At 33.8% G+C, this 15,858-nt stretch overlaps 1 protein-coding gene across 1 annotated transcript in view; it reads right to left on the bottom strand.

Annotated features, from left to right (window-relative positions):
* scn5lab (sodium channel, voltage gated, type V-like, alpha b) overlaps positions 1–15,858 on the bottom strand; it is a 210,889-nt gene that overhangs the window by 143,763 nt on the left and 51,268 nt on the right. The window contains exons 6-7 of the mRNA XM_069191224.1: positions 12,062–12,153; positions 802–1,044 (exon numbers count right to left, since the gene is read on the bottom strand). Of these exons, the coding sequence (XP_069047325.1) occupies positions 802–1,044; positions 12,062–12,153 (335 nt within the window). The remainder of the gene's footprint in view (positions 1–801; positions 1,045–12,061; positions 12,154–15,858) is intronic.

The raw sequence follows: 15,858 nt of genomic DNA, 5'->3' as shown, positions 1-15,858 counted from the left end.
CTAATATGTTTTGCTGGACATCTGATCGAGTTTGCAACAGCCTGCTGGAACATTATAGCTAGAAACATACCTGATGACTCTTTACACACATCAGTCAATAATTGTTGCTTCACTATGGAAGGCACAGAGGCTTTCTTGTTTCTTAGTTTTACAAGACATAAACTGATTTGTGTTTCATATGCAATTCTAGGCAAATGCAACATACTGTATGTGAATTCTTCCATCATCAATTTAAATATGAGTTGTGTTAATTTGACATGCACACAATATGTTAACTAACATGTATATGGGTGATTTTTTCACTGCATTTTTATTTTTGGGGTAGAATACAGGTGGCAGACACCAATTTCATTTAATATTGTAATCAGCCGTTAGGCTGAGCAATCATCTCTAGAGGATGGCCTTAGTTAGAAAACAATACAACACTCACATCCACATACTGTATAGCAGTACAACATTAATGTTTTTTCTGTTTCAAGTTAGTTAAATATAATTCCTTTTTATTTTTTCCTTGAAAATCTGTTTATATATATCCAATGTTATTTAATAGGGGCCATCAATCCATCTATTTCCTGATTAATTATAGATTATTAAAAGCAGATCTCTAAGATCACAAAGTCACAATAAGCATTGTCAGGGAAGAATCATTCTGTGAGAGTATTACTGTACTAGACCTTGAATGACAAATTTTCCCTTTTTATTTGATGACTTCCTGGATATTTTATGAGGACATCTAGGATATTTTAGGGATACTAAGACATCTGGTTGTAAATCACTGAATTATAATCAAGAACTACTTACCTTCATCAGAAATGAAGTCTTGGTAAGAGGGCCAGGTCTTATTTTTGCAGTAATAGTTAGTGCCATTAGTCGATGTGTTATGATAGCAGTCTGTAATATTTTGGACACATTTTTGCCGAAGGTTACCCATGAAGAGCTGGAGTCCAATAAGGGCAAATACACTGAGGCAAAACACTGTCAGAATCATCACATCTGCCAGTTTTTTCACAGACTGTATCAGAGCACCTACAATGGTTTTCAAGCCTGTAAAGGACAGAACGTACATTAATTTTGTGCATACCATGAAAAGTTCCACAGCCTCCAACAGAAATTAGAAAATGTGCATTAGAAAATCTAGTAAACACTATTTAACACTAAGAACAATATTTATAGAAAAGGGAAAACAGATGATGCTTGTAATATTGTAAACCTAAATGTTCAATTACCAGTGTGCAGAAAATATAAAGGTATCTTTAAAATGTTGAAATGGGAATGTCCACTATTTCTTTTCGACTGCTTCAAAGTCAAGGGCAAACAGCATGTTCAGCTGCCTGCTGTTTTGGAAAATTTAAGTTAAGATACAGAATTTAAGAACAATGCGTTCAGAGACAGAGTTTGGGCTCACCAGTTGCTACCCATTACGTAGAATCAAGACACACTGTGGCATCCTTTCATGTTTTTTGAGACTGAAAATGTAAAATTGCCAGCCCTCAGCAGAGAACACAATCTTCTGTTTATATGATAAATCTGTTGCACACACGGATTACAATCTTTAAAGCCAAGAGGCTTAAATGATTCTTTGGACCACTTTGCAAATACTGTATTATTGCTTTGGTAATGTCTGTATTTGTAGTCTCTATTCTGTATGTATGATCTGACTATCCATATTGCATAACTGCTTCATTTCTTTGGAAATGTAATCTCAAGTATGATTTTGATCAGTTCTAATTTAAATTGCTTAAGCACGTTTGCCTTCAAATGCAAATGTAGAGGAAATAAAATGTAATTTAGTCATGTGTATGGGAAATATGGATGCTTTTGCAGTTTACCTTGAAAGTTCCAATACACAGTACCATTTAAATGTACAGAGAATAATTATATTGTAATTATAAGAGATCACAAATGGTGAACATTATAAATAACTTATTGAGGGAGTATTCTCAACCACATCGGGTTTCATAATAAGTGGGAAAATTAGGCTTGTATAATATTTACTTAACTACTGTATGGGAACCTTAGTGGCCTGCATTTCATACTCCACATATTGAAACCATATTTATATTTTAGTGGTTAAAAATACAGAGAAGGTTCGAAATGTAAGCACAAAATTTGGACAGACAGCCATTTTGGTTAAAGCTGAAACCACATTTCTACATGTGTGCTGACTGCAGCGTAACTGGAAATATACATATTTATCTAAGTAAGGAATAAATTAGCCAGCTTTGCTAATTATCAATATCTGCAGTTATCAAGACATGAAACAGGTACATGGATAAGAAAAAGATCACTTTAAATAATGATTACAAAAAGAACCAGGCAAAGAAAAGGAGCATAATAAATTGCAGAGGTACTGTACATCACATATAGATTCGTTATAGAAATGTAAAGAGAGATGGAGCAAACTTATATTGCAAAAAATGGGGTCCGGTGTTAACTAAAATGGCAGCCTGATCTGCATAACAAATTAATGTAGCACCCACTGGTATAAAGGCCCAAAACCAAAACAAGCAATTAAATGTAAATGTATTTTACATAGCAATAGGATTCAATATGAATAGATAGGTATTCAACATGGATTTAGAAAAGGTACTGTACTGTGTTGTTTAATTAGCTTGTTTGTGTTGTCTGAACAAGCAACAGTAGAAATGGGTATAAACAAAACGTACATTTTGTCTTGCAAAACTATTCAGACCCTGTCGATGGTGTCTGAGTTTGTAATTTACGAAATGGTGCCTACGCATTTTTTTAATCTTAATACTTAATTAAAACCCTGAATGCTCACTGAAAACTCAATACTTTTAAGAGTAAGATAAATTCCACGAAACGTAAGCAAAACCTAAAGATAAAAAATTGAAATATGTTGATTGCAGAAGTAAGACCCGTGTAATTCATATTTTGTGAAATAGCTTTGGCAGTAATTACAGCCGCAACTCATTCGTCTTGGCAGACTTGCTAAAACCCTCTCAGGTTGCTTGAGGATCACTAAGGACAGCAGTTTTCAGGTCTTTCAACAGATTATCAATAGGATTGAAGTCAGGACTTTGACTGGGCCACTCAAGGGCATTTCTCATTCTTAAGCCACTCCAATGTAAATTTGGCCTGGTGTTTTGGTGTTCCAGTTTTAGGTCTGAAGCATGTTTTCCACATTCCATCATTCATGATAAGTTTCTCAGTCCTTGTTGATGAGAAGCAGAGTTATAACATAACATTGCCACCACCATGCTCAACAGTAGGGATGATGTTGACTAAGTGATATATTTTTTTTCAGTTCCATACGATGCCCCCTTTTTAGAATGACTGGGGATATTGTTGTTCCATGAACATTTCCTGCCATCTCAGCCACTGCACTACATAAGTCTACAAGGAAACATAACCAGTTTCTCCTTGCCCAACTGCTCAGTGTGGTGGAACTGTGTGATGTAGGCAGTGTCCAAGTGCCTTAATGATTGACTTCACTATGCTCGAAGAAATATTAAGGGTCTCTGAAATGTTATACCTACTCCTGATCTGTGCCTTCACTTTATCCTTGAGTTGCTTTGAAAGTTCTTTCTTTTATCTTTTTGGTTGCGTCTGTGCTTAAAATGCAATACAGTATGTGACCGAAGGGCTTTACAGGGACACATTTTTACTCTGAAACCACTTTATTGTGCACAGACATCACTCAAATGATTGTGTTCAGTGTTATAGTAATTTGTGCAAACTAATTGAGGTTTGCCCCAGCAAAGTGCTTGGATACTTGCAATTATGCCTTTTCAATTTTTACATTCATATTATCTATTTACTTTTTGCTTAGAAAGTGTGCAATAGGTTGTGTATACAGTATAACAAATACTAATTGTTACTTCAAAGAGTCATGATTACAGACATTAAAGCAACACAATTTGAAAACTGTGTAGATCCGAATACTTCACAATACACTGTATATTAAGGTTTATTTAGACTTTCATTCAGTGTATGTATTCAGATAATGAACTAATTTATAGTAAAGAATACACATAAGGAATGACTGCTGAAACTGTGGTGATGTCATTAGCAGAGTAGAATATAAGCTTAGGGATCTACATTAGAAGTGCAGTACCTAATTTATATAAATGATTTCAATTCTGTATTTGGTAAACTAGTCAGGTTTGCCAATTTTAGTGAAATGTAAATATAAGCATACAGTGAAGAAGCTACAAAGAAAATTCAAAAGGACGAAAACAAAGCAAGCATCTTACAGTTATCATCTAATGTAAACAAGTGCACATCGTTAAAATATAATCAATATATACTGTATAAGAGAGCAATCGGTGTACTTGAAGGAGTGACATAAAAAAGACGTGTCTTTTGCAGACAATGCATTAAAGGCATAGAAAAGCAAAACTTTGTAGAAGCATGTTAAACAGCAATTACAGCTACAAGTTGTTTTGGATAGGTTACTACAAACTTTGTACACCGGGATGGTGCAATTGTCACCCATTCTTTTATGAAATTCTTTTATGATGTCAATTTGTTTTTTGATTTCCATTTTTCTTTTCTGCATTTAACTTCTCGCACCTATAAACAGCTGCAGTGTGAGCATTCATTTAAAATATTTTATAATGCTATTTACAAAATGTACACATCATTTGCAATACAAAAAAATGTAACATCATTGGAAGGATGTGATTTTCAAGACGCTATAAGATTCACATATCAAGATATTAAATTAAAGGGCGTTATTTTAAAATGATTAATAAATCATATAATGCACCAGCCAGACCGCATTTGCAAAACAAATTGGTCGTCATATTAAGAAAATAATATTTTTCGCCCGGCTTTAATGCAGAAAAGTGCAAATGTAAGCTCCCCCTGTTTAAAGCAACATCCTACTCTTAGAGCCTAAAATAACTGCATCTTTCTAGTCTGGAAAAGCGAACAACACAAGGGAACTTAATTCAAAGTGAACTCAGTGGACTTCGAAATCTATTGTGAAACATTACCCAGAGGACTCCAGAGGACGTTACTGTACAGGGAAGTCATTCTAAACTAAGAAGAGGAGGTACTTTTTATATAAAAGGTTTGGAAGTTGGAAACAAGCTGCTCAGCCATATTGTCAATGTTGATATCCTGCTGTGCATCTTATAAGGAATGGCTGAATGGCTGATTGACACTTTCAGATCATTTACAGTAGCTATATTCATTCAAATGAGCAAGACCTGAAAACTTCATTCTTTTGTAGAATTTTTCTTATTTTCATATATACTTTATGCATTTATTGGCTGAACAATCCTTGAAAAGGAGATAACTTCATGGTGAGTGAGAAAATTATCCCAGCATCATGTGAGGTTAAAATCAGAAGCAGCTTTGAGTTAAAAAACATATTTTGAGTAGGTGCAGGTTGCATGATGGAATATATTCTCAAAACAGTTTATGACCCATCATTATTGTTGCAACTATTCAGGCAAACACTAGATTTAATTGATGATGACATCTGCTAAGTTTCATTTCAGTCAGTGCTGAGGTGCACAGGAAGATTTTGAAAGGGTTTTGAACACGTGAATAAGGTCATCATCTTAGTTGACACAGGATCCCAAGTTTTGTCAAACATTTAATGGTTTCTCTGTCCCAGCACATCTGTGTCATATGATGTTGTTTGGCTGTTCAGTCTTCAAACATAAGTAGTTTCAGTGGTGGGGAAAAACACTTAATAATTACCATACACAACTGTTTAGAAGGCTTCCAAGCAAGTGCATGCCCTCTTACTTCAACACTGGGAGAAAAGTGTGATACAACTAATGGGAAACTAGAATGGTACCAACCGACTATTGATTTCACTAGATAGAAAGTTTTTGAAGAACAGAATTGCATGTTGGACATTACGTGTCTAGCTAAACAGGTGATGTTGAAAAAAAAAGTGTCATTGCAATATATGAAATGCAAATTTGAACCAGGCTGAATTTTAATCATGTAATCTACTGTACCATGTATCAATTATTATCACAATTATCAATCAGCAGTGCAGTTCCTAAGATAGCAGTAGAAACAGCAGTAGTTTTAAGTTTAAGAACATAATGGTCAACCTGGCAGTGATCAACCACCCTTATTTTAACATGTATTAATTTTCGTTCCTTTCAGACAGAACAAGTAACATACAGTAAGCAACAAGGAGTTAACTCCACAGTGAAAGGCAGAAAGAAAGATTAGAGAACAATCAGTTTAGTATTTTGCTGTGGATCCATCTCCATGTGTCCTGTTTCAAGATGATAACTACCAAACCTGGAGTGAATAGGCTTAATATTTCTTTTTTTTTTTCTCAAAGTAGTGGATTCATACTTAGTAAAAATATAAAAGCAAAAAATGGTATAGAGGCAGCAATTGTAGGTTATACAGGAATCCTGTTTCATCATTTTGTAAATGCATTGTTACTAAAATAATAATTACCCAGAAAATATTCAATTATATTAGCTGCTGCCATTTTCTGTCCATTGCAACTTACTTATTCCTACTGTATGTGACTTCTACTGTAGCTTTAGGGAAGGCATGTAAATATGTCTATTATACTTTTCACAAGAAAACTGGAGCTTAACTTTAGTAGGTTGGCATTAATTTTATGTGAACATGGATTTCCCATGGAAATACCAATGCTTTTTTGGGGGACATTTGGGACAACTCTTCCATTTGTACATGCTTGGACATGAGATCAATTCACTTGAGAAAATTATCTCATCTTAAGTCATGGAAACTGTCCAAAGCCACGATTTCATTTTTAAACAGAAGATTGTATTTTGTATTCCATGCTCAATACCTCCAAAAGACTAATCATCTTTGATCATTTGTTTAAAAAAGAATTAGTGAAATATCATGTTAAAAGTTTTTACTTTAAACAACTAAATTAAGATTAATTATTAAGGTTAAAGATTTTTATCAAAAGCATACATTCTGTTAACTGCTCAGTGTATGCTTTTCCCCTTTAATGTAGCTGTTAAAAAAATAAAACTAATTTGTTCAATACTTTTTAGGAAAATGTTTTAACCTTTATAAAGGTGTGTTGTTATTTAATTTGTAATACAAGATATGCCAATATACAGCGTGGTTCTTGCTTATGAATCTAAATAACAATATACTGTATAGTAATCTTACAAGCATTTCACAACAGTCAAATTTCCCATAAATAAGTGCAGAAAACAGAAGGATCACTTTTATTCATACCTCTGTAAATCCTCTGTTTTGTAAATCCTCCACTGGCAGAGGAGAAGGAATAGATGCCCCCTGTATTGTGCTATGAGGTTCTGGCACTTCAGAAAGGAAATTTATTAACATTTCTCTATTTGGTTTCCATTACTAAACTATCTTGAGATAGAATCAACAATGTTCAGTTAAATTGAGGTCTGGTAAGTGAGTTGTTTTTGTGCAGTTAACCATTCCTTTGTTGATGTGGATGTATGCTTTGGATTACTGTGACACTCAAATGTATATTTTTGGCCATGATAGAGCTTTGTTTCAAAAAGATCCAGGTGTCTTGGCAAAATATGCAGATATGTGGTGAAACTCAAGATTTCCCCTATCTTGACATGGATTTCAAGGATAGGTGTAAAACACCCCCAAAACATAACAGACACCCCCAATATTTCACAGTATGTATGTTTTCCCATTACAGTATGTGTTTAATTTTTTAAGCCAAATATAACACCAATGAGCATGGCCAAAAAGCTTGATTTCACCTGACTATAAGACATTTTGTTTTGTCTTTTAAAAGATGTCTGGAAAATTTGATTCGCCTCTTTTTGTTGTATGCTTTCAAGCGAGGCCTCTTTCTTATAACCCAGCCATGAACACCACATTTATATAGGCAATGTCAAATAACAGCTGCTGACACTTTGTATCCTGGAGATGCCAGTGTGTATTAATGATGTCCAACTGTTTAACATCTTTTAAATGACAATTGAAACAATGCCTTATGGTCAGGTGAAATTAAGCTTTTTGCACATGCTCATTGGTGTTATGTTTGGATTCACAGCAGCCTCACAAACCAATTGCTTCACAGACAGTGGTAGGAAGAGAGACTCATGTCCAATTCCTATAAGAGCTGCCGTTATACCAGTAGCTTTAAATTTCTACAAATGTGTACAGCAGCAAATTAATCTTTATGTAGACTACTTTATAGCCATTCCCTAACTTGTGGTATTTTTACAGTCGTCAAAGAACTCTCAGATCTTAATGGTGATAATGCTACTCCTGAACGTTTTTTCTTGTATCACCTACGTTTACACCCCAGGGAAACGGAAACCTTCGGAAAGAGTGTAGTACTAAAGGAATCCATTCCTCTTCTAAAATGCAAAATGTTACTGTTAATTTTTATAAGTTTAATTTTATTTAAAGGAATTCTTAGAGGTATGAATAAATGTGAACTTCTTTCAATTATTTATGATAAATATGATTTTGCTCTGTACAATGCAATAGCGATTACAGTACATTTTTCAAAGTGAGACACATCCGTAAGCCTGCACTCTGACCCCAAGCCTCTATCTCCCCGCCTGTGTGCCTCATGGAGAGCAAGCTGGGGTATGTGAAAAAGACAAATTCCTAATGCAAGAAATTGTATATGGCTAATAAAGTATTCTTATCTTATCTCATTCTACTATCTGATGCTTATGGTTCCTGTTTCCTCAGAGCTAAGAATACATCTGGAGTGCACTTTATAATGTTAATCAAGACTAAAATATTTGTTTCTGTTTACATTTTGATACTTTTAGTTAGGTTTGAGAATATGACAAATGCTAAAGGGAACTAAATTCAATCTAGACATGAAGTAGGCAAAGTTTGATATATGTTTGAATTCTGGGGTTACTGATTTATATTGAGGTTTTAATGTATACGATATAAGCTGTTGTGTACCTCTTGAGTTACAGCAAGTTCAGACAGATTTAATTTCTTATGATGACAATTTTACATCACAGTACATTTATGTTTCATTTTTCAACTATTTTACATCTCAGTGTTATCCAGTTATCTTAGAAGGCACCATTTATTGTAATTATCTAGTAGATTATGTATGTATCTGTTTAGATTCATCACAATCCATTAAAAATAACTATAAAGAAATCTTAGGTCAGGAGCTTCCAGCACAGATTATTTTTGAGTTACAGAACTATAAATAAAGGAAAAACAAAACTGTGTCTTCATGTTTAAGGTAAAACTGTAATAACACATAAAATATACACATATAGTTTCTGGCAAAGAGTCTATACAATTTCTGCTACTTCAGAATTGGGGATCAGGGAACATTTTATTTCATAAATACGCTAAGAATTATTTTGGCAACTTCCGTTTTATGAACTAGTTCATTCATGCTATACTGTACTTCATTTATTTAAAAATGAAAATTTATTCAATAACATGTTTCTATATATTAGCATGATGCTGAGCTGCATTTTAAAGAAAGGATATATACCAGACCAAACGTTTCTAACAATATCATTAAAAGTTTTTTTATTACTATATACACATTTCTTATTATTACATTCACACGAATGAGTTATATACTGTAGCATGCATCACCACAACATCACAGCAACAACTACAACAAATAAACACAAAAACAACACACAGAGAAAGCCAACACTGACTCCCCTACAGAAAATGTTCTACAAAACATCTTCCTTATTTTCTCTGTGAGTAATTAACATTATTATGTTAATTAACAATTTACACTAGTTCACAGCAGACGCTGACAAGAAATAAAAGAACAATGTTTTCTTCAGTGGTACTAAAACGTTCTTGTGAGTTACTAGGAAAGGGACTGATGACAGGATTTTTTTTAAATTTAAAAGTCAAGCTTTGTAAAATAATCTTGTTGAGTCATATTATCACAAACTATTACAATTGTTTCAAGGTTTTATGATAAGGTACAAATGTAAAAAAGAATACTAATTCATTGTTTTTATTATTTATATTCATATCTCTTTTTGCAACTGCACGTTTTAATATTTTGAAACTCTGAATTAAATTTATTGAATTTATTTTTCCACACGTTTGTTCTGATATTCTTATACAAAAACTGTGTAATGAGCTGGTGCAGCTTCATATATATGTGTGCATAATTCTGTTCATCGCAATTCAGACAACTAGCACTGGAAAGAGAATGATATCAGGACTGAACTGGGTTTTGAATACAGATAGATAAAAAGAAATGGATCTTTTCAGTGTGGAGTAAAGCAGATTTCAGGAAAACCAGACTGAAGTGGTCAGAATTTAGAAACTACACAGTTGTGTGGCAGAAGCCTGATTATGGAGATCACTCAACAAGAGGCTTAATTGAATAGTTACGATTTAAATAAGATCTTGAAACCAGTGACACCCCTATTTCTCACATACTGTACGTCTCACCATGTTTAACACAGGGGACAAACTGAACAGCAATATTTTGTATACAGCCTTCCCTGCTTTAACCATCTTAATGCCATTTCTTGATTTTTGCAGTATTACCAGCCACCAGAGAATGAATTTCTTCCACATAAAGGTATGAATAAAATTAGTTTACATACCATTACAATTTGTTTTTCTTCTATGAATAAGAAAAAATACAAATGAGCCTTCTGACCCATTCATGGGTTGTGTTACACAGCACTTCCAGGAAATCCTGACTATATAACACAGAGGATTTTTTTTATTAAAGATGACAGTATTCTGAACTTCATATACATAAGTAACAGATTGAATAACAGATTGCAAATTGCTTATATTTTAGGCAGGATTAAGTATGCTTACTCTTGCCAACGTCTGGTGTGAATGGCCTACTACAGAGTTTCCATGCAAACTCCGATAACTCTCTAACTAGCCATGCCGGTTAGATGTTAAACACTAAGGTTGAATGAGACCTGTTCATAGATAACAAATGCGTCAAAGATACCAAAACACAATTAATTATTAAAAATAATGGTTTTATTCCTAATATTTTTGTACCACAATATAGCATACTATAAATCCTTCCAGACTCTCCATTTATGTAGTAACAAATAGGACACATTGTTTCATGCTGTATAGTGCATTTCATTAAAAGGGTTCCAAAGTCCTTTACATAAAGAAGTACATCATTCACCACTAAAATATAGCACCCACCTGGGTAACACTACACAGCAGTTAAAGTGGAAAAGTGAATTGAATTAATGGAAGTTTTTCTGAATCCTGTTCCCTAAAATCCAGAGTGGGATTTAACATCGACTCTGGGGTTAAAACTCTTAGTCTTTTGAAAAGTACTATGTGATTTTATCTCATTTGAAAGAGAATGTCCTAAAGCACAAGGTGCCTGTCACTATACTGTCTTGGAACTTTTGGTCCATGGGGAAGTGTCACATCAGTCTACAAGATCGCAATGTGTACAATGTGGTTAAACTGCTGCTGTTCAATTTACAATTTATTTATTGGTTTTATGCACCTATCTGCCCATCCAACATTTATCAGAATGTCACTTATTCTTGCTAAAGGTCAGAACCACCTGGAAACTATCCTTGAACCAAATTGTGGCAATACCCTAGATGGTGGGAAGATCATGCAAACTCCTCACAAAAGGAGGTCATACCACTGTACAGTTTGTTTTATTGGATATGTAAGTAACATAGACATGTCTTATTGTGTTTGTTAAATAAATCAACATAGTCTTTAAATAGAATGTAAAAGCAATCAACATTGTTTTCATTTTGCATTTTTTAAAATGCAAAACTGACAGAAACCTAACACTGCCTTGTTTAAATTTCAATTTTATTTAATGATAAATACTGATGCAATCTCTAATGTCAGGTCTGTAAACATGAAACAGCGCTTGTTTTGCACCCCATTCAACAAGAAACATTTTTTTACATTTAAAATTTAATTTGACTGTTATTAGTAACTTGCTCAGTCAGTTAATTATTAAATTATTTACTGGAGAGACAGAGTTCAGTTTGTATCATTATTCTTAAACGTTATGCTATTTACAGGTCTCATTTCCTACATCTTTTTGCATTTCCATTTGGAAAACACTTGATTAGTTTCAGTTACAGTTGAAAGGAAATGGCATGTAGGCTTCTTTTAAGGCAGCCTTAGTGTTTAACTCCTTTCTCACCTGGAATGACAGAGATAGTTTTCAGTGCTCGGAGTACTCTGAATGTTCTTAATGCTGAGACATTGCCCAGGTCCACAAATTCAGTAACATATCTGCAATAAGCGAGAGTCACACGCAAACAATGACGGTGCGCCATAAACCAGGCAAACATACTGAGGACATTGGGAGTGTGGGATGATTTGGGGTTTCAAGGAGAAGAAGTGAGGGAAAGGGAGAAAGGGGTATGAAGCAAATCTGACTGGACAACAGCAGCAATGCAACCTGATTCTGGACACTGGAATGCCTTACCTGGAATTACAGAAATAGTTTTCAAAGCTCTCAGGACTCTGAATGTTCGAAGAGCTGAAAGATTGCCTACTTTTACAAACTCTGTTAGATACCTGCAGGATCAAATTAAAGTTATTTTGAAGAATGCAACAAGGACAACAAGCCCCTAAGGCTTGAACGTACCCTTTGAGAATAGTACAAAAACGGCAGAAAAATGTTGATAGTAGATATACTGTATGCTCAACTAGTGTAGACACATCCAGACAGCTGCTGTAAATGTGGAAGGCAGATCAAAGGATCAAGACACAACTGAGTATATTAGCATGTGTGATTTCATCTGATTTGAACATTACACTAATTAAATTTTAGAAAAGGATAATTTGGCAGTTTGTAAATGAGAACTGTATTCTAATGTCCAAGTGATACTATGTATAAAAGCCTCAACATTATTAAATGACATGGCCTGTTAGATATGGTATACTGTACAATCTCAAACATAACCTATTAGAAAGGAGACAAACTTATATACAGTTACTCCAAAATGTGTTTTCTGATGTTTGTATCGCTTGTTATTTACATCAGCCTGAAGTCCAGGCATAAAAATATTTTGATATTTCAGAAGGTGAATGCCTAGTGTTCTTTGGTCCTGCTGAGAACTCAGCAGGACCACTGTGGAATTAAGCTCAAGGACAAAAGTGATTTTTAACAAAAAAAAACAACAACACCAGAGCTGACTGGGAATCCACATTATCCTCAAAGGAGAACCCATGCTATTTTTATGGCATTCAATTATAATTTGACTATGTACAGTAGAACAACATGCATTCAATTTTATTAAACTTTTTCCATGATTGAAAAAGTACTGAGAAAGGCTGTCCTTTATGTTGACAATGCGTGTGATATACTGTAGCTAATCGAATCAAATTTATTTAGAATATCTTCATGAGTGCTGCAGGTTTCTTGAGCTTCTCAGTGAAACACACTGATCTGCATGTTTTCTGGGACGTGTGTGATCTATAGTTTCTCTAAAACTAAGTTTGGAAGTGAAATCTTCACAGGTACTTGTTACAGTAAATGAAAAAAAAAGTCCCCTCTATAATTTTATTGTAGAAAAACAGGACTTGGCATTTTGATCAGAAACTTCATCAGAAACAATAATTCTCAAAACAACTAATTAAACTAGTTATACTTACTTATTGTAGCTGAACATTATACAAAGAGAAACATCCCCAATCTAATCAGAATTTATGTAAGAGAAATTTTATACAAATTAATTAGAATAATAAAAAATATAGTTTCACAAAATACAGCAAAAAATCATAACTCACAAATATTTCATACACATACTATCATATTTGCCGTAAACAGCAAATTCAGTACTTGTTTTTGCATGAAGCAATGTAGAGCTCTGATGAAAGTTTCTGACCAAAGACGTTTGGAAAAAATTGGATCTTGTTTTGCCATAAAAATGTGAGTTTTTCACATTTCAGTGTTTAGGAGTTTCCTTTTTCATGTTATATTTGCCCTATATAACAACATTTGAATTATTTTTTATTTGATGGATTTTGCTAAGAAAGTTCCTCCTTTGGGCTCTCTTCTGTCAATGTTTCTTAAATTAAATTCTTGAATGTCTTTGGCCTTTCCTATTCTGCACTACATATCTAATGCACAAAAGAGAACTTAATCCAAGCTATACATGTTTTACTGCTGTGTTTTGTTTATTTTAATTTAAAGGCACAGTAGACTGTGGAAGAAATAAATGTTTAAAAGCAAACATCAATACAATGTACAGTATTTGACATATTTAGAGTTATCATCCTTCCAGCATACAAGCCCTTAAAGAATGAGTCTGAATTGAGTTTCCAAAAATTACAAATGAGTGGCTCAGAGCTGCACTCGTAGAGCATCATAAAGCTGCTATTGGCTATCAGTGGATTAGTAACAGAAGATGTCTTGAGCTTTAATATATATTTGCAACTACTAAAATAAATATAGCAAGCATTTTCATTATTTTACATGTTGCTTTTTAAAGGGAGGAGACAATTATAAAAAGCCACTATACCAGATTTAATCCAACAAGTCTCCACAATTCCAGGTACACAACTAAAGGACCAGTTTTGTCCAACTAGCAAATATTTAAAACTGGTGATTATAAACTAACTCTAAATGTCGGAGTATATACACCTTTCTTTTTTTATTTCTTTTCATAATTTTTAAATACATAAATACAGAATCTGATGAAGGTAGAATTTCCAAGTGCACTGTGAACCGACTAATAATCAAGGGTACTTTAAAGCCCATTGTGCTATTACATTGATGTCTTTTGATTTATAATCCCTTGAAAAGAATATGGATGAGTTTCGCTACAGTATACATGTTTACTTGTATTTTATTATTATTTCTTATCAGATGATGGCAAGCAAACTTAATATGATGTACTGTATATTGCAGGATATCAAATCAAAAGACACCATGCAAATAAGAAATCACATTTAAGACATTTACTGTACTGTAGGTTGCATTAAAAATGTTAGGAAATAAGAGCTTGCACTGCTTCAAGATCCTTGACCAGGGAAGTTGATCAGACAGGACTAGGTTCAGACTTGTACTTTAGACGTAAGGCAGCATGATCAGCACTCCCTAGGCTGTGGTACACAGTTAACCAAGTGCTCCAGGGGAGAAATGGGCTAGAGCTGGACAGGATATCTTTAGCTTATTGCGCAGAAGTGAGCACTGGGACTTGCAGGTTGTCATCAGTTGATGTAAATATTCCTGTAGGCACAGTGAGACCTTTAATGGTAAAAATGGTGGATGGTTCTGACAAACATGTATTGTGGTACAGTGAAAAATCTTTATGTGGTATTATTATTATCAAACTGTTTATTTTTTTTTAATTACAAATCTATCTTTTTACTGAAAAAAGTACTGTAGCTGCAATAGTTAGGAAGACAAATAAATAATAGTTTTAATTAACCTTCTGGAGTTATCAAGCTTGCATTATCTTAAAGGGTTGATATTTGTGTCTTTTTTAATACTGCATGAAATCAAATAATGCAATGCTAATCATTTTACTCAACCTTCTGGAGTTATCATATTTGCATAATCTTAAAGTGTTGTGATATGCGTGTCATTTTAAGACAGCTAAAATCCTGAAATGAGATGTTTCTTTCTAGCACTTAAACTAAAATGGTTTTAGCATAAATGAGAGGATATAACTCATTACCTCAAAACATTATTAATGCAGCAATATCAATTTTATCACATAAACTTTGGGACGTCCTCAAACGTCCTGCTGTTTCTAGTGTACCAGATATTGTAAATGCAGTTATAGCGAAGACTATCATCAATTCTCAATATAAAAAGAGGAATCCGAATTGGTGACCTTTGTATTGAGAAAAAGGCATTTTTGTTAATGATGCATATCACAAAATAGATATTTGTAACACGGTGTTCCAGTGGTTAGCATTGCTGCCTTTCAGAGCTTGGGCCCTGGATTCTATTTCAGACCAGGGTTGCTATTTTCATGGAGT

Source organism: Lepisosteus oculatus, chromosome 6 (genome assembly GCF_040954835.1).
Source record: "Lepisosteus oculatus isolate fLepOcu1 chromosome 6, fLepOcu1.hap2, whole genome shotgun sequence".
In the NCBI taxonomy this organism is placed as follows: Eukaryota; Metazoa; Chordata; class Actinopteri; order Semionotiformes; family Lepisosteidae; genus Lepisosteus; species Lepisosteus oculatus.
The sequence above is the reverse complement of the archived record's forward strand: the minus strand, read 5'-3'. Positions and strand labels throughout refer to the sequence as shown.